This window comes from Ambystoma mexicanum, chromosome 12 (assembly GCF_040938575.1).
Source record: "Ambystoma mexicanum isolate Mex_15411 chromosome 12, UKY_AmexF1_1, whole genome shotgun sequence".
Classification (NCBI taxonomy): Eukaryota; Metazoa; Chordata; class Amphibia; order Caudata; family Ambystomatidae; genus Ambystoma; species Ambystoma mexicanum.
In genome coordinates, this window is record NC_090936.1 from 48,299,284 (window position 1) to 48,319,659 (window position 20,376).

At 46.0% G+C, this 20,376-nt stretch overlaps 1 protein-coding gene across 1 annotated transcript in view; it reads left to right on the forward strand.

Annotated features, from left to right (window-relative positions):
- MET (MET proto-oncogene, receptor tyrosine kinase) overlaps positions 1-20,376 on the forward strand; it is a 281,825-nt gene that overhangs the window by 140,236 nt on the left and 121,213 nt on the right. Inside the window, exon 3 of the mRNA XM_069627931.1 lies at positions 7,894-8,085. Within this exon, the coding sequence (XP_069484032.1) occupies positions 7,894-8,085 (192 nt within the window). The remainder of the gene's footprint in view (positions 1-7,893; positions 8,086-20,376) is intronic.

Here is a 20,376-nt window from a genome sequence, read left to right on the forward strand (position 1 = left end):
CTACCCTTGGGTCAAGGACGCAGTTGAGATCCCCCCCAAATCACAGCGCTGCCCACGCACTTGCTAATGTTAGTACACAACGTCCTGATGTATGCCGCTGTGCTCTGGTTCGGGGCGTATGTATTTACTATGCTTATTTCTCTATTTTCCACCAGCCCCCTCAGAATAACCATCCTCCCATCTGCTTCCGCAACCTCCTGTAACCGTTGGAATGGGACATGCGGCGCCACCCAAATGAGCACTCCCCTAGCATAAGCAGAATATGATGAGCTCACCATCACTCCCTTCCATTTCCTAGCAATCGTATCCGCTTTCTCGCGCGTCAGGTGAGTCTCCTGTAACAGTGCAATGTCTACTTGTTGCCTACGCAGGTAGAGCATGACCTTATTTCTTTTCAAGTAGCTATTTAGCCCCCTTACATTCCATGTTATAATTCTAAGGTCACCCATGGCTTCTCCAAGTGCCATTCCACCTCCCACAGGCGCAGTCCAACTCTAAGGTCCATACTCTTCTACATAGGCTTGTTCTCCAATCCCAACTCCCTTTAACCATAAACACTCCAAACTCCCCACTCCACTTCTCCCCCCCACCCTTCCCATTCCCCTCTGTCCCTCAACAAACCACTGCACACAACCCCTTCCCTCCCCCTTTCCCATCCTACCCCAAAAAATGCCCAGCTCCATCCCTGGATCTCAGGCCCCCCGCGTTTGGACCTCCCCTGGAACCCCATGCCAAGACCCCAGCAGGGTGTCACCACACTATTGATGACCTAACTAATACTATAAATCGGGTGGTAGTGTGCTCGCCCTGCCGCTCCTGTTCGCTTCAGTTTTGCTACGCCCAGCTGCACAGTTTACACGTTCCTACTTATTGCCATATTTTAGCCCTCAAGGTTCATTCCAGCTAGAGGCATCTTGATAAAGTGTTGACAACACATAGGCGCATCCAGCAGTGTCAAACTACAGTTATGCATTACTGCTGTGCTCGCGCTGCGTCTAATAAGCATGCACACAATGTACCAGTCAATTATCATGCCCGTCTTGTGTCTTCTCCGCGTCTTGTTCCGGGCAGCCCTGCAGGTCCAGCCATGCTGTAGCTTCTTCAGGCGAATCAAAAAAATACATTTTACCCTTGTGCATCACCTTCAATCTAGCGGGGTACAGAAGCATGTATTTTACGCCAGCCGCTCGTAGCCTCCTTTTGATCGGCACATAATTGTACCGCTGTCTTTGGACCAGCATCGTATAGTCAGGATACGCTGTTACTGTGCTCGAGGCCCTCTCAATTGTCCCTCCTTTTCGAAAAAACTCCAGTATTTTCTCGCGATCTCTGTAATTCAGAATTTTGGCAATAATCGGTCAGGGAGGGGCCCCGGGCCTGGGCTTCCTCATAAGGGCTCTGTGTGCGCGTTCTACTACAAATCCCTGCGAGAGTTTCTCGGCCCCTATTTCCTGCAAGAGTAGATTCTCAATGTAGTCCGTCGGGTCTTGTCCTTCCTCTCCCTCCGGCAGTCCGACCACGAGAATGTTGTTCCTTCTCGCCCTTCCTTCGCCTCCTCCGCTCGAGTCTCCAGGTTAGCTACCTGCTGCTTGAGTACGTGGATCTCCTTCGCATTGCTAGTGCTGGTGTCAGTATTGGTTTTAACCGCACTTTCCAAGTTGCTCGTCCTCTCCGCCAGCCCCCTGACATCTTGCCTCAACAGGGTAACCTCCACACCCACTGCGTCTATTTTAGCTTCCAGGGAAGTGCGCAGGTCCGACATAGCTGTCCCCCATGAGTCTCGCAGCTCCGTTATGGCTGCCAGTACTTGATGATTGTCAGTGACTGCGACACTCTCCCCTGGCGCTGTTAAGCCTTTGTGCATTGTGGCCGCCAGAGATTGTTGCCCTTTGGCGAATGTCTCCAACGTGGGTTGCTTGTTCTTGTTTTTGGCCACGGTCCCTCGCCCCGACATCTCGCTGTCTTTCTCCTGCCCCAGGGGCCAGTTGGCCTTAGATGTACGACCTCGCCTATCTGTGTGAGCTCGGCGCCAGCGCACCCCCCGGGTCTGAGGTGAGCGACTCAGAGGTGCCTCAGCGTAAGCTTCTATGTGTCAAGCCCCAAGTTCTGTCCTCCTACTCATCAGGCGTCACAGTGCATCCTGGGGGCCACACTATGCTGGTGTGGTCACTTGACCTCCAAACTCTTTGTGCTCAGCACCCACCGCTTGTGTTCGCAGCCAGCTGGACCCGCAGTGCGAGCCTTACTTCCCGTGGTGGCAGCCCTCGTGCCTCTTCTGGGCCTACTGGTCACTTCCAGCAGGGCCTGTTCAAAGCCTCTATAGTGAGTTCCACAATCACTGCTGCTAGGCATCCGACCTCATTAAATATGCATGTATTCACCGTCGTGCTGCAAGCGCCACTCCTGCCAGTCATATTGAGATATGAATCCGTAGTGTCGGGCCCGTCGACATGCAGCAGGCGAAGTGGGCCAGGAGATCCCCTCAGCTGCCTGCCGCGGGTCCTTGCGCAGACGGGGGCCCCCTAACTTGCTGCCCGGATCTCTGATCCTTCCTCCGTCACCCCACTCGTGCTCACGAAGCCAAGGCCCCGCTGCACACGGGCGGGGGCAGCACAGCCCCGTACGCCAGCTCTCCCCGCTGCGCGCACCCTCCGCTCCCGGGCCCCCACCTTATACAGTTTGCTCCGCGTCGTGGGCCAACAGCCTTCCAAGGCCGCCTGCAGCGTACCGTCGCAGGGGCCTCAGCCTCCACCCGCACGCCAGCAGGCCGCTCACAGTCACTGGGACAGCTGATCGTGTGCTGCCCAGTGCTCGCTGCCGTCCGCAATCTCCTGCAAACTTTACGGGGCCGCTTCGGTGGTCCTCGCTCTTCTTCCTTTGTTGGCGGCCATCTTTGATACAATGTATCACTCGGGCGCAACTCTTTTGTAATAAATACTTGCGGATAGCAGCAGCCGGATACCTTGATTGTCGCACTGTGCACGGAGCACACGTTCCGACAGCAGTAGCGTTATTATTAAGAACCTTGAGGCAGTTTTTCAGCGCAGTTTCAACTGATCATTGTCGGATCCTCCGGAGCTCCTCAGGACGCGCGTCCTACACCATGGCTGTCCAAGCCACGCCCCCTGCACTTCATATAGTTGGTTGCAAATAGACACAGATCTCAAACTCATGCCCTTGAATCAGGGCGCGTCTAATGTGAGCTCAGGCTATATAAAACGATGAGGGGATATCGCGATTAATGCTTAGCTGCTGGGCGTCGGGTCATTAGGGACTCTATTGTCAGTCACTCGGAGGGCTCTTAAGTTCGAGTGCAAACAGAAGAATGAAGTCTTCTGTGGCCGCTTTTGGGATTTGGTATCTATTAGTAATCCTTTTAGGCCCGTGGGTGGCCGGCAAACAAAAAGGTACCTAGTTTTGATACATTCAACTTAGGGGCCAACAGTTTGACGATTACTATAGTATTGTTGCTGATAACTATCCTTCTCAGGAATATGCCATGAATCGAGGCACGTCTGGTGAAGGCTCAATATATATCTAACGGTCAAGGATTATCGTAAATCATGTTCTATCCAGCTAATAGTATAAAGATAAGCGTCTCGCCTTTAACGAAATAAAGTTCTTACCAGATGTATATATGATGCGGCATCGAACCAGGTGCAGACTCCATTTTCCACGTGTACTTACCAGCGTTAATCTCCGTTTCTAGTGGAACTCAACTGTCTCAGTGCGTCTTTTGTTTTTCCTATGCCCAATATACCACAGGTGCCACCAGAAGCAATCGAGGGTGTGGCCCATTGCAGTCGCGTTCATACGCGGCAGTGGCCTCAAGTCCTCCCCTTTTACCACCTATTTGAAGAGTCCCCTCTTGTGGACACTGCTGGAAATGTGCCAAATATACACTAGGCAAGAACAAAGACGCATGTATGATCTGCTCTGCTACCGAAATGCCACATGTGGGACTTATATCTTAGTTCCCCAACAGCTGCTCACCAAAGCATTGATGGAAATTGTAATTGTAATTGGTTATTTATAATGCACTTAATACCCAGAGGTTTCTAAGCGTGGACCAGGGATCAAACCTACGTTCCTCCACGTCGTCTTGCTTCCAAGGCGAGCGTGTTGCCCCTGAGCTATCCTCCCGAGACTGTGGCTGAGACTTGGCTGCGGCATCACCGTATGCAGAGAGCATTGATATCTAAGTGTGGGAAAGTTATTGGAGCAACTAATGATTACTTCTGCCCCTACCCCACCCCGCACCATCCATGTATCCCAAAATTACAAAGTAAACACGAAGTGGGAGGACAGGAGCTGGCGTGTCAGTGTGGGGTGGTCAGCGCGCAGCATGTCTTGTTAAGGCTGACTTTCCAGCAGTGTTGCCGTGGAGCCGTCTGAACGTACAGTAGCACAGGCTGAAAGGATGTAGCGTGGCCCACATGGTCGCCATGCAGAATATATTAGTTGGGATCACATTTGTGGAAAGCGACTTGAGGTACTCTGGTATAGCGGACCTTGTCACCTTTACAGAAGCTATGCCCAGAGGGTGGAAATGCAGTGGAGACTGTGGTGGCATGCCAAGACATGTATGTGCAAGTAGGCTTTATGTTTGTTAACTAAAAGTCTTAAACATGACCATCATTGTCTCTTTCAGCCATGTAGACTGGCAGTGATACTTTAAAAACGTGAACATATTTGCTAACCTTCTCTCTAGAATAGTACTAGGACATGAACCTAGCATGTGGGTAACCACACTGAAAGCTCTCTTAGACCCAATGGTGCACCTTCTTTTAATGTATGACTAAATCCTCAAAAGTAAGTGTCCTATGACCCATACATACAATTCCAAATGTTTTAAGGGATCTCCTTCTAGACCTTATAGAATTGATTAGCCTTAAACAGGGCGTGTTCACTTTTAATATCAAAAGCCTTCTTGATGCAAGAAGCTTTGATCAGACAACACTTAGTCCAGGACTTTGATCTGAAAGGGATGCTAATGCCTGGCTTTATTTAACCCCTTAAATCCTGCAGGTATTTTGGTGATGGCAATTAGCACCCTGGAGATGCCGTCCAGGCAATACAGTGGCTCGGCGTGCAGGCATTATACCCTGTCCATGTCACCTACGCAATACATTGTCAGGCTAACCTGTCCTTCCTCGGCCTTTCTCCTGTTATGCCTTCTCCCTCTTCCCTTTGCCTTCGCCAACTTGTCTTGGCTCTGCGCGTGCTTTCCTACTTCAACCAAATCGCCTCCAGCTCCTCCTGGCCCCACCTCCTCTTCCTTGTTGGACTAGACCGGGACCTTTAGTTCACTCCAGCACAGGCGTGCCATCTTCTCCGCCTGCACAAAGATGGCCGTGCTTCTGTCGCCGGCGCACTGCTTGTTCCCTTTCAAACCACACCTGAACTTGGCCATTAATGCTCTTCTCAGCTGACTGTGCCAGCTTGGTAATCTCTCGCCTAGAGCAGCATGTTCGCCTAATGAACATTCAATGTGCACTAAATTAGTAGGCTAATTAGGAATTAGTACCAAGAACGTTACATATACTTCTCCGCAGTTGAAGGGTTAAGCATTTAGGTATAGCTTAAACATCTGCCCAGCTCCTTCAACAAAATTGTCTGGAAAAGTACTATTTTTCAAACTTAACTTTGAAACCAACAATAAAGTGTGTTTACAGCATGGGCGCTGTTGTAGGGTTAATGTAATTTTTTAAGAGAGGATAAATCTTTTCCTCTAGATAAAAGGCACCCAATTCCAGTATATCCTACCAGGGTTTGATTGGTTGTAAGTAGATGCTTAAACGCAGGCACAATCTCTAGAAATCTTAAGTAGGTTTTTTTTTAAATGCATCGCTTACATTCAATAGTTATCTATGCTACGCGTATTTCCCTTGACGTGAATAATATATCCTTTCCAATTTTCAATGTAATACGTTTAGTGCAATTTTTGGATCCACTGTGTGCTTGGAGGGAAAGATTGTTGACGTGAGCTGCCCTCGTGCCGAGCTGGCCTCTTTATAAAATCTCAGCATTTCGCCCATTATACCCCACGACAATGGGAAAAAAGCCATCAATAGCAACTGAGTTACCAATGAATTGATTACTATCGAACTGTCATTGCCCGCTTCGTTTCTGAGGAACCGTCTGCAGAGAAAGGCCATATCTTAGAATCTCACTTAACAAATGAAGGGAAAATGTAAGTTTGCTTTCTTCTGCGAAAAATCGCTGATTAGATTTAATGATATTTAGTGCAATTCCAAAAGCGCATAATTGCAATGACAAGGTCATTATCTTTTTATTTTTTTTCATCTCTGTACTTAAGTGGGCATATACATTTTGATAGATACAACTGAATTAAAAATCTAAAGTTTAGAATAAAGAATAGTGAGCCGAATAAACATTTGTTATCAGAAAATGAAAAATGTAGTCAATTTGATTTGCAATACAATGCATTTGGTTTAATGTAATGTGTAGTCAATTTGCAGACTCTGGAGGAATTTCAGATAAAAGACATGCTTTCAAGTTGACTACCTTTATACTAAGTCACACTGAAAGAAACCTTTACAGGGACAATCTTACAGAGCCAGCCTCAGCACGGTGGGTCCGTTGACTGGGCTTTGGATATTTTTCAGTCGGTAGTCGTTGTGTGCTGTTGTACGAGTCTATGTGTGGTTTGTTTTGTTGTTGCAGTGTAGTGAAGTTTGTGCGGATTGCTGTGCTGTAGGCTTGTGGTTGTTTTTGGTTAGAGTTTGAGAGGTGTATGCAGAGGGGTGAAATTGTTAGTGGATCAGTTAATTGGCATTGCTGTCCTTGCAGTTATGTCTAGGTGTGATGCTTGCTATCATTCACTCTACCATCTGAGTGTGGCACTTGCTAATCTTCAATATCCTATCTGGATGTGAGGCAGGCTAGTGATCACAATCCCCTCTAAGTGTGGCACTTGGTAACATTCACAGTTTCATTTAAGTCTGGCACATGCTAACATTCACAATCCTATCTAGATGTGATTCAGGGCAATCTTCATAGTTCTCTCTAGGTGTTGCACTAATTAAACATTGGCAAGTAAGTTAGTGTGTAATGCAATGCAACATTTACATTTCAACATTATGAAAAGTACATAACAATTTAGGTTAGAAGAATTGTGGAAAGACATGTATCCACATATCAAGAGCTCTTCCTCCTACTTCCTAGCAGGGACATGGTGCTCTGATAGACCAGTATTGGCCCACTCCTCTTTAATATTCAACATTGCCATTTAAATAATAGCTGCATCTGTCCCCAGGGTTCACGCCCACAGATATGTCTGGCATCCAGAATTGCTATAAAACAAGAAATTGACGATTGTTTGAAGGTTAAAATACAGTCACTTTATACTACAGAGATATTTCAGGAAGTCTTTGAAGCAGCGATTAGGGGTGTTTTTGATTCAGCGACTTGGGGTGCCGTAGACTGGCCGGCATGGAACGTAATCGACGTAATACAACAGCCTGAGCTGAAAAGTGTGCTTATAAGAAAGCCTCTACTTTCAGTGAGAGTCGCGCACCAAGGGAAAAAAGGTTTGGTTACGCCAAAATCACTTGCGTCAAACCTTGCTATTGTGTGGGAAGTATATAAGGATTAACTTCGATTACCCGTGAACTCAGGACTCATCAGTCATGGACATAGACAGGTGCGGTAAAATATGACCGTGACTAATGTTCTACTTTACATAGGTGTCCCTGTTGTATGTCAGGTAGATTTCTGAATTTTGGTAATATTGTAAGTGAATGAAATGGAATCCCAGGAGCTTAGCTGGCTTGAATCGAGAAGATAAGCCCGGCCTATGAGGTTTCTCCACTGGAGTTCAGTTGAATGCTATGAGCTACTGAGTTTTGTTCTGTTTCTTTTTTGTTTCAGGCCTTGGTTAAGAATTATTCCTCCACCTGTTCGGCCGTCAACGACTACAGAGTGGAAGTCCGACCGTCACTGCAGCGCCTCGACTTGTTCATGTTCCAGTTCAACTCGGTCTTGCTAACTTCCATATCTGTGTTCACCGAGGGGCAACAGACCTATGCCAACCTAGGGACACATACAGGCCGCTTTATGCAGGTACGTGGTTTGGCATTGCTGCAGTATGGCGGTATGGGAGCTAGACAGGCACCGGGACAGAATATGCCCACGTGCCCACCATAATGGATGATTTGCATACGCACAACATGTTAGCATCCATTTTTTTTTCCAAGTCTGAAATGTCAGCCCAGGCAGTCATTTGTTTCATTGGACCCTGTAGCCCTCCAAATAAATTGGATTATAAATCCCATGATCCTACACCATTGATTCTGCTGGCGAGGGTTGATACCAGTACTAGTCCAAACATCTGGCGAGCTAAAGGTTGCAGACCTTTGCATTGAATGAGCAAAGGGTCGTATTAAATAATGATTTCCTGTGTTTTGAGGAAGAAATAAAGCACTAATCGTGCTTGTTAAAGGACGTCTGTACTGTGAGAGCTGTGGATTAATGGTTGCAGAATCTAGACCATGGTTAGTCATTATGTGGAACTCCAGGTGCTTTGCACTACAGCTGCTATCAGCCCTATATAGCATAGTCCACAGTGAGGGGTCATGGGAGTTGTAGTCCTAAACATCTTTAGAGCCAATGCTTGCATACCCCTGCTAGACCATGGTTAGTCATTATGTGGAACTCCAGGTGTTTTGGACTACAGCTCCCATCAGCCCTATACAGCATAGTCCATAGTGAGGGGTCATGGGAGTTGTAGTCCTAAACATCTTTAGAGCCAATGCTTGCATACCCCTGATAGACCATGGTTAGTCATGTGGAACTCGAGGTGTTTTGGACTACAGCACCCATCAGCCCTATATAGCATAGTCCATAGTGAGGGGTCATGGAAGTTATAGTCATAAACACCTCTAGAGCCAATGCTTACATACCCCTGATAGACCATGGTTAGTCATGTGGAACTCGAGGTGTTTTGGACTACAGCCCCCATCAACCCCATACAGCATAGTCAGTGGTGGACGATCATGGGAGCTGTAGTCCAAAATATCTGGAGGGCCGCATTATGAGTGCCCATGATCCAGTCATAATTGGTGCTCAAGAGAGCTGGACCTTATGAACGGCAGGTGCTCCAAATGTGTGTTTGTATACCTCTGTTTGCACAACGTTGTTGACTTAAAATCATGCCACGTGGAGAGAGTATTTGTTGCATGAAAGCAAATGGTTCACAAAAGGTTATATGGGTACACAAAAGCTAGTCCAAATAGATTGTACATGGGGAAAACAAAGCGAGTGATTTCCGAAGGGTGGACCTTACAAGCCTTCTCATTGTGCTTTCCCAGAAGCTGTAGTATAGGTAAAAACACCTGGAGAAAAGTATGCTTTAAAAGTCTGTGCACACCGTCCCATTTTAAAGAACCATTTGCAAATGTAAGGGCTCCCCCAATGTCATTCAGCACCCACAGAATTGCCATTTAAATTTCCCAAATGCTTCTGAAAACAGTGATGCTGAAAAACAGTCGCAAACCCCAGAAGATAATGTGATGTAAAAAGGCTGAAGCAAGAGGCATGTCTGTGTGGGGGTGGGGAGGGTATGTAGAGAAGCTTTCATTGACGCCATTCGTCCGGCTTTGATGTGCACAGGGCGTCCATTAGCAGCTAATGTGGGAGCAGGAACCTCTGTCTGAGCACACACGCATGGCAGCCACGGGCACACGCCACACAGGTTCCGAGTGATTGACAGCGCGTCTGTTGGGACTTTATTGAGAAAGAAATCGATGTGAAAGCAGGTGGAGTATTCATAAACTAGCAGTCGCCAAGTGAATGTAAGGACAACCCTCAACCATGTATATAGACAAACAAAAAATCGTCAAGGCTGTTTTTGTTCACAGTTCCCTCCTATACATTATATAGCAAGTACCAATCCATCTATTTTAGTATTTCATAAACACTATCTATATCTGTTTTATTATTTTGGTACAAACCAATCTTGATTGCATCTTAGTTCATAGGGAACACATTTCTAGACAATACATTTATACACATTCGTTTGGCCAAACATACAGAGGCCTTCAACATAATACTTTGTACAATAACTGTAAAACAACATGTTTTTTTTTTTAGACACAAGAAAGAGCGGACAGCGTTGGATTTAAGGATTTAAGTGTCTTGGACCAGTTCTTTTCCTTAGTTGTGTGTGGTCTGCCACAGCACGTACTAGGAATATCGAGCTCAATGATAATGTCCAAGGGGGAGCTTATTGTGAATGCTAAACCGTGAGCTGCCTGGGCTGCACACCCTAATATCCACTCTGTGGTTTTAATATTGTGTGTACTTATTGTTACATTCTTCTTCACAATTCTTTATGGTTCAATAAAAAGAAAAACTCTGTTATACTTCTGTTTGCCAACAGCTGGCTTAAAATGTATTAGCTAGATATTGAATGCATATGCACCAATTGCCGATGCATGTCGGACTATAAAGTCCTTGCTCACAGCGTATACATGTCATCGCTGGTTTAAGTGAGCAGAAGCTGTGCCCACACACCACATTTAAGCTTAATTAATTTTTCAATCTGGGAGCTGTGCGGGGTCAGAAATGAGGGACGGAAACAAAGTTGTAGTTTTCTCAATGTTTGCCACGTAAACGCCTATCTGTTCCTACCTAGCAAACTAAAACTAAAGAAAGATGACCGTGTATCCAAATGTATCTGACCCTCACACTAACACAACTGTGCAAAAGTTAAAACTTATAATTCTCACAAAGTACTTCTTGTGACCAGGGTGTGGTTCCCTTCCCCTGAATCAGTCCAGAAAGTCTTTTGAAAAAGGTCTGATTCAACAAAGTTCTATTCAGTTCAATGAAAAATGTCTTTTCCATCCAATACGTCCTAAAACTTGTTAAAGTAAATGTCTTTTGTTATATAATAGTTTGTCAGCATGATAAAGTTAATAGTTTCTTTCCATAACACTTTTTTTTCCACAACCACATTTCTTCAAAGAAACTGTTTCTTTCCTGGTTCACTCGCCTGCCAGGAATAAAAACTTCTACAATTATAAATGGTCTCTTCCACTAGTAGCAATATTTGTTCCAAAGTTCTCCACACCAATATCCCATATGAGGAGGGTTGCACAATGTTTGCCTGTCTTTATGGTCTCTTGATTGTTGGCAATGTTGGTTACAGATTTCCCCAAGCCGATATCTCATGAACAGAGATTTGTGCCTCTGTTTCCTTTTTATTCAACTTGTTCGGTATTCAAAACTGTCTTTTACTATTATCTGTTCTGCTTAGAGCGCCCCTTGTTTACCTCTCACTTTAGGCTAACTAACCAGCTTCTTTCAGTATCTATGCGTCACTCCTTGATGCTTTGGTGTAATACCAGTGAGGACGGGGCTTTCATACCATTGACAGCTCTCCTGTGACTGCCGTCACCTGCGCAGGCCTTCTCTGGAGCTCCATAGGTCATGTTGGGTCGACGCATCCTCCAGCACACCTGAGTGACTCACATCGGTCGGGAGCATGTCTCCTGCACAGCTGGTCTTCTTTCCCTGCTGCCGTCTGCCATGATTCTGCTTCCTGCTGCTGCGCGTACTCTGCAAAACCGCATGCCTTCTCTCCCCACGTCGGCTTCTGCTGGCGCTTTCTCTTCTGCTTCAACTTCCACTGCTTCGTCCTTCAGTGGTTTTCCAGACTTCATCGGTTGTTCTCCTGACTGCTTCTTTATCTATTACTCCCTCTTTTATCAGTCAGTGGATCATTCCCAAATTTAAATGTCCAGTACTGCCTTGACTTTTCGTGAATCCATGGAATTGCCTGCCTGCGAGATTACATTTCGCAAATAGTGGATTGTTGATTGAAGGAACTGACATTTTTCAGGCTTGGCCAGATGACGGTTGTCTCGTAGTATGGTTAGCATTTGACGTACATGATGGCGGTGGTCATGCAGATTGGCAGAGTAGATTAAGATGTCATCCAAGTATATGATGACATATTGATATAGCATGTCCGAAAAGGTGTGGTCCATAAAGGGCTGGAAAACGGCAGGGGTCATTCATCAATCCAAATGGCATGACAAGGTATTCAAAGTGCCCAAAAGGAGTTTCGATAGGCCGTTTTCCATTCATCGCATTGCTTGACCCTTATGAGGTGGTATGCCCCACGGAGATCTAACTTAGTGTAGAGTACAGCTCCCCGAAGGGCTTCCAGAATATCATTGATCAGTGCAAGTGGGTAATAGTCTTTCACTGTGAATCGGTTCACGCCTCTATAATCCAGGGACGGTCTGAACTCAGGAGTTTCTTTTCTGGGCACAAAAATAAGCGGTTCTCCACAAGGGGACTTGGAAGGTCCTATGAGGCCGTTATGGAGACTTTTGTCCAGATATTCTTTCAAAGCTTTCTTTTCAGGTGGAGACGAGATGAACATCCGACCGAATGGAATAAGTGAAATCATGGCACAGTCCTCAGGTATGTTTGGGGGTAGGGATTTCTCATTGTCTTCTGTAAATACAAACTCCTGATATTCCGGAGGTATCATCTGTAAATGGGTATCTGACATAGACGTTTTGTCGGTTGTAGGTACTATGCAGTGAACTGGGTATGCCTTCTCTGTGGATGAACAGAACTGGGAGCAATACTCTGAGCCCAAAAACAAGGTCCCCGCAGTCTAGTTTATATAGGGGTTATGTAACTGGACCCACGAATGCCCAAGGGGAAGTGAGCCACCTTTATAAGATTGAAACATATAGTTTCGGTGTGTCGAGCCACTTCCATTCTTAAATCTTGTGTTTGTGACATGATTGGCCCAGAGGACAACAGTCTTCCATCGATGCCTTCCACACGCTGGGAAATGGATTTCTTCACAGTGGGTATATGGTTGTGTTGTGCCCAATAAATGTCCATAAACATGCCGCTGCTCCTCAGTCTACCAGGGCTAGAGCATTGACCGGTTTCTTGTTACAGGTGGAGATTTGAACATTCAGGACCACCAAAAAGGGTCTAGAAATGGAGGAACATAAGGAGCCTTCAAGCTCCTCCCCATACCTGGTTCCGTTCAGTTTGTGTTTGCCAAACGCTGAGGTGGTACCAGCGGACATTCACGGAGCAAATGTGCAGAAGAACCACAATACATACATAACCATTGAGGGGTGTTACGCCTTCTTTCTTCAGGAGTGAGTGGTCCCCAAGCTGTTCCCAGTTGCATGGGTTCTGGATCAGTTGTACTGGAACTAGGTGAAACTCCAGAAGGTAGGACATTTGGTTTGTAGGTAAGGCCTCTGGACTTGCGCTTTTCAGCACATCTTTCTTGTAGGTGGAAGTCTATCTGTAAGACCAAACACACTAGGGCATTAAAGTTCACTGGACATGCCACACAGGCCAGCTCGTCTTTGATATCTTTGTTCAAGCCATGGCGGAACAACGTAAAACAGGTGTCTTCATGCCAACCAGTTACTTTGGTCAGTTGTCTAAACTTACTGGTGTATGTCATCAGATCCATTGAGCCCTGTTGGAGGTCCAAAAGAGTTTCTTGTGCAGTAAAGGCCATATCAGGCCGATCGAATATGTTTCTGAATGTGGCCACACACACAGCATAGTTATCCAACAAGGGGTCTGAAGAGTAACAAAAGGGGTGGCCCATGAACACGCATTCCCTGTCAAATGCGAGATTAGAACCCCCACTTTGGCTTTTCGGAAGCATAGAATAGAGGCCTAAGGTAAAATGGATGACACAAGAGTCCAGAAACTGTTGTAGCTTTTTCGGGGTTCCATCGTATTTCTCCAAAACTGTTCCCACAGAGGGATTCTCCTGCGTTAGTACATCACTTGTGAGGACCATCTGTTTTAAAGCAGCATGTTCTCTCAATACTAGGCGGATAAACAGGTCTGCTTTCGGGAACTGTGCAAGTATACTGTTCCGAAACTCTGCTTGTCTTGCCCTTTCCCTCCTCCTCCTCCTCCTCACCTGAAGTTATGGAGCTGTCCTTTCTTCGCCTTTCTTTCTTTGGCTTTGGATGACTCCGGTCGAAGAGGAATGGTCTTCCTCGGTCGGAAGCCACCCTGATGCCCTTTTGTAGTTGGCAAGCAGGAGGGGCTTCCTTCCGAAGAAGTCCGGTTCTCAAGAGGAAAAAAGCCCAATGCAGAAAAAAACCTCTTGATGGTAGCAGATCCGGAAAGGTAGGTACTCGAACTACGGGTCCCAGAATGCAACAGAGGAGGTCGGCGATTCCTACCCGTGTGGGTAATGGTCCGGAAAGCTTCTATAGCAGATGAGCATCACGTGGAACTCCGTGAAAAGTAGGAGCACACCCGGGAGCAGCAGCCGGGGGGAGCCCGATGGAAGACACGAGCCGAGGGAAACCCGGAGGAGACCTCGGCTGCAGCGAGAGAAGCGGCGGAGCAGGAAACCCGCCAGGACAGAAGTCAAAAGAACTAGGAGGAAAGGAAAAAAAGGAGGGAGCCGGGGGGAAAGCAGAGAGGGAGAAACGGGGAAGAGCCCAGAAACGAACGTATAACTCACGGAGAGGAGCACAGTGAGTTGCAACGCACAGAGAGGGGGGAGGGGAGCGGTTAAGAGGGAACCGGGAAAGAAAGACTAGACCCACACCCAAACCAGGAAGAGGAAGGGCAATCATCGGCTATGCCGTAGCCTACGGGGCCAAAGGCGCCAGGTAAAGCGGCGCATGACATGTTCTGCCTTCAGCACCTGTACTTCAGCTGTCAGGTCTTGCATGGCGCTTTCTAAATCCTGCATGGAATCCATGTTTGCGGGCACCTCTAGGCGTCTCAAACTGTCAAGGTTGTGTCCTACCTGACGTTTTTGCAACAAGGTGGTTGAGATTCTGCTTCTATGTTTGTCCCACAGGCGTGAATCCTGCAGGTAGGGGCGGTCTTCTCCAGTAGCCACAGCATCCGGCACTGGCTGCTACAGCCGACGTGACCCCCCCCAGCGAACATCCAAGGAAAAAGGGGAAACCCCACAAGTGGAGAAAAAATCCTTTTTGTTGTCAGATGAAGAGTCCTAGAGGATCCTTGCAAAGCACAGAGTCCAATGGAGATCAGGAGGAAATGAAGACTGGAAGAAATTCTGGATTACTGGCAATATCCAAGGAAAGTTAGCTGGGTATTCTCTCAGACAGCCCTTTAAGATGCGTAGCTATACCCTGGAGATGGATGGGAATGCAGATTGTATTTATACATCAATAATCAAGACGACTCAAATAGTTTGACAAAGTGAGTCCGTTTTATTAACAAGTCTATGAAACGGGCAGTACAACGAACATCAGCAATCTCTCGATCTTCTCACTCTCCATACTTTATAAAAAAGCGGTGCACTTATACCCAAAATTAGTCATCATGACGTTTTGACCTGCGTCATTATCAACGTCATCCTACGTGGCAAACTACAAAAACCTAACAGAGGGTGTGATTGGGTTTATGTGCATGTCTAAGTAAGAGTTCTATATCTGTATAGAACAGTGGAGGAAGGTGATTGGATAATTAACATCAGGTGGGGCAACTAAGCCCTCCCCTCAAAATGGCCACTATGAACGTCACTAAATGTATGACATCCCATTGGCTACACAAACTATAGGACCCTTAATTACGCAGTCCTCTACAATTGGTTGGCTTCTAACCCCGTTAGTACTTTTTCACCTATGTCTAGCAGCATGCAGACTGCACAACCAGGTGCGGATAAGCTTGTCTTAGCACGAGCTTCCCACCAATGACTGTATCAATCCATCTTCACCTCAATGGTCCAGTGTCAATTAGTACTTTGAAGATTGGCCTTGAGTTTGTACTGTGCTCCAAGAATTTCAGGGAGTGTGGGCAAAGCTGGCCTCCGTGCGTAGGTGTGACCACAATCCTTGAAATCAAGCTTTTCTGTGTATTTGATTTTATTCCCCAATCCTCTGAAGTCCTTTGTTTTGCTTGACCTTTCTGAACAGGAGCCTCTGTTCCTTCTCACTAATTGTATCCAATGTTAGCCCATTCCAGTTTGATAAGACCTTGGCTTTCTTGGCTCAGTCAACTCCTAAGCTGAGATTTTATTCTGTTTAATTCAATTGCCTTATTAACTGTGACCCTGAAATGAGGCCTTCTTGCTTTGTTCAGTACTGCTTCATAACGTGTAGTGGAAAAGTTCATCCTTTACTTGTCCATATGTATCTATATATGTATATATTGGCACTTGCCGCGATATATCTATTAAAGCATGTGGCTAGCTTCATGATTACTTTGCTGCTTGCATTTCTGTTGCAACTTGTTTAAACTAAGTATCTTCATCAGGTCTGTGGCATAAGCTTCTTCGCCTTGATTCCGAGATGTCACTTATCCTTGTTGCATCGTAATATCTTATAGATTGTCTGCATTCTCTGGTCTGTTTACCTCTTATATGGGTGTCAATTTGGTTTTGTAAGACGTCACCATTTGCCTTCATCCGTCATCTTCTTTGCTTCTTCAGGAATCTCATATGCCATCATAGTGCGTCGAATGTAGCTATGGTTTTCTCAATAAGTATCTTGCCTCCCAGATTCTTGTAGGTATGGGCATTCTTATGGGTACTGCACAGAGCCCACACTGTGCTCGTTGCTGGTTCAACTGTTCCATATTCGTCACATCTCTGCGGCACCTGCCAGTGACACGGCCCTCCAATGAGTAGTGCGAACGGGAAAAAAGAAAGAAACGGCCAAGCATGTCTGCCATGTTGTGTGAGGCGCAGCATGCCATAACATGTACAGACCTGAAAGGGCTAGTCCTCCACCTCTGCCACAAGGACCACCTCACACCCCGATTACACATGACAGTAGGTCATTAACAATCCCATTCACTTGTGTTACTGCTGGATGGTAGGGGGGGACAACAGAAGATATTCATTCTGTATTTACGTTGTCTCTGTATTGTAGCAGGTTGTCTATGGGAATTTTCAATGAGCAATCAAGTTCGCTGTAAATCCGTCTGGCTGAGTGACCGTTTTGCAAGGATGGTGTGCCGGTTGTGGAAAGTTGGCTGTCCTTTGTCTTCCTGTTGGAGCATATACCGTTGGTATCGGATGCCTGTCTGTAGATAATAGATTGTTTTGTGTGGCTTGGATGGAAACTTGCCCAGTGCAGGTTATTTGTTCCTCTCCGAGCTGTTTCTAGGCAGTCATTCCTTCCAACAGAAATAGTTGTATCCGGGAAATGTACGCTCTTCTTGGAGTATTCCATGGTGAACTCGATGCATCAGTGCAGGCCACTTAGTGGCTCATGCAATTGTTTCACAGAGTCTTCATCTTCTGTCCAAATAAAGATGTCATCAGTGTAGCGCAATTATGTTTGTGTTTTCAGGGATTGTTGCTGTAAGAACTCTTGTTTGAGGTCTTCCATTAAGAGGTTAACATACTGAGGTGTCATTTTTGTGCCCATGGCCATGGCAGTGTTTTGGGGGAAGCATCTTCCATTCAAGTAGAAATTGCTGTGTGTGAGTATGAAACTCGTCAGAGCTGATGTAGCTGTCATTGGGGTGTCTATGTGGGTGTTGAGCATTTGCAAGAATCTCTGGCATGCCGCAATTCCATCTTCATGTGGAATCTTGAAATAGAGTGAGGTGGCACCCAACCAGGCCGGGATGGCACCCATAGCACAAAGCATACCTCTTGAACCCTTCTGAGGAAGTGTGCTGTTTTCTGTCTAAAGCTTTCTGTGCACATCACTGCAAGTTTAAGGATGGGTTCAGTATATCCCGGGAGGATATTTACTCCAGTAATGATTGGGCAGCCTGGATTTTTCTGGGTTTGTGGATTGTTGGGAGCATTCAGAATATTCCCAGAGCCAGGTCATTCGGGCTCAGTCGTTGACGATGTTCCTCGACGGTGCCTGGCACGGACTTCATGATTTTTTCCAGAGTTCTTTCGCACTCCATGGTGGGGGTCCTCATTTAGTTCCTAGTAATAATTTGTGTGAAGGAGTTGCCTGCATGCTTCATTTTGTATTTTTTTATGTTTCCATGATGAGAAACGCCAAACAAGCAAGGAAATCATAATGTCACCAGCTGACAAAGGTGGCGGCGTTGCGGTCTTGCCTGCTAGAGGGTTGCTTTTCTCATAACTTGATATTTTTATTGTATTTTTTTTTTATTTGTGAATTAGCCCAAAGAGCCTTACACAATTAAAAACATGCAAGGAAGTGTTTTATTATGGCGAAATCCCATAGGAAAACATTCTGTGAATCAGGCCCACAGAGTAAAATATTGGTGGTTGATTAACAATAAAAAAAACTCATATTAATATAAAAAAGAATATAAAATATCTATAATCGATGCACTTGATCAACTCGATATTACCATTTGATATAGTGAATATCGCAGGGAAAAACAATGGTCCAGTAAATGATGTAGCCATTGTTTTCTGTGTGCGAATTACAAGTGGGGTCTGAAACACACAACATGAGTAATGATTTATTTAAATTTTTTTAACACAGGGCACAGATTCATCCGATTGGTTAAAGTCCCTTCAAAGTGCCATTGCTGTAATGCAGCCGTGTTAAGACTGTGTTGAGCCATGACCATTTCGCTGTGCACATTCCATCACAGACTCTGGTGTTTCTATTAAGAACCGGCGCGTTTCCAGAGGCAGCTGTAAGAAAAGAGGGCCCACTTCCTTCCTAGGCCGGGGCCCGATGACAAGCTTTCTTGGTGGGTTTTCTTCCGCAGTCCCTGCAGCTGTTTCTGCTTGTGCCATTGTTCCTGCCCCCAGCGCCAGGCTGGGAACCCCGGGCTGCAGGAGGCCAGCTGTTGGCTGCCATGCGAGTCGGGTATGTCGCTGGGGGCTCTGGACTGAAAGGGGCAAGCCCTCCGTCTGCTCCCCATTCCCTGTCTCTTCCGTGCTCCCAGCTTCACGCCGGGGCGGCCTTGCGCAAGGGCTGACAGGTTGAAGGGCCCATCTGAAAGTAATTACACAGGTTTTAGCTGCCCTTCCTGGAATGGTGGAGTCTCGATTTCAGAGACACAACATTTACAATTCCCCCCACGCTGCCCCTCTTCACAGCAACCACATGTAAACTGGCTGGGGTCACAGCATATTTCTAAAAACAATCATATATTAAAAACTAGCTGTACCCGGCATATCCTGTGCAGCCCGAACGCGCGCTCTCTCTCCTCTCTGCATTCTTTTCCCCCTCTGTAGTCTCTTATCCACCTCTCTCTCTCTGCATTATGTTTCTCTCTCTGCATCCTCTTCCCACACTGTTTCTGTTGCTCTCTCTCTCCCACTCTCTTCCTTGGGCCTGATTTATGGAAGTGTTTTATAATGGCGCAATCCCATAGGAAAACCTTCCATGAATCAGGCTCCTTCTCTTTCCCCCTCTGAAGTCCATTATCCATGTTTCTCTCTCTGTGCATTCCCTTTACCTCTCTCACTCTCATTCTCTGCATTCTCTTTCTCTCTCTGCATCCTCTTTCCCACACTGTTGATCTCTCGCTCTCTCTCTCCCTCCCACTCTCTTTCCCCTGCTGCAATCCCTCTCCCATCTCTCTGCATTCTGGCTGCCCTCTCCCATCTCTCTGCATTCTCTTCCCCCCTTCTGTCTATGTATGCTCTATCTATCTGTGTCTTTCTATGAGGGTGAGAGTTGCGCAGTCAGGTGCACGACCAGAGGACACAACACAGAGGAGGGCTGTGTATTTTTAAATAACCATCTTTAACAAACAAAAAAAGGAAAACTTATTTTATTTTTCCTTAATTTGTGAACGCCCCCCTCTTCAAATTGTACAGGGGTTATATCAAATGTTCACTTCTAGTATCTATTCTAGATAGAATTAAAATGTTACTGTTTTAGTATGCAGAGCACATAACAAAACCCAGAGTAACCATATAAATGATTTCCTGCTAGGTTGTCATTTTAAGATGGGCACTATGGTACACAGCTATTGTGTAGATTTGAAATACCTTTATGAGAAACAGGAAGGCTCCAAGCAGAACAAATAAGGGTTCCTAGCTGATTTGCATAGAATTAAAGAGCATTTTGGGAACATATAAATTACCATAGATCTTTGTGACAAAATATTCCTGTGATGAAAAATATTGTATGCTTGAATGACTACATGCATAATGCACACTGGGTTTGGTGCGCATTTATTTTTTCACAATACTCACCCTAACACTAGAATGTGTGTAACATTAAAGCATATATATATATATATATATATATATATATATATATATATATATATACTGATTTGCATAAAATGGCTGACAATAAGGTGGCTACGACGTCATTAAGGGCCATTTGGAGATACTGGGCCTCATTAGGACCCTGGCGCTCCCTTAATGAACGGTGCCGGTACGGGACCGACAGCATTCATTACGGGATACCCTATTACGAGGCCTGCTAGCGGGTCCCGCTTTAGAGG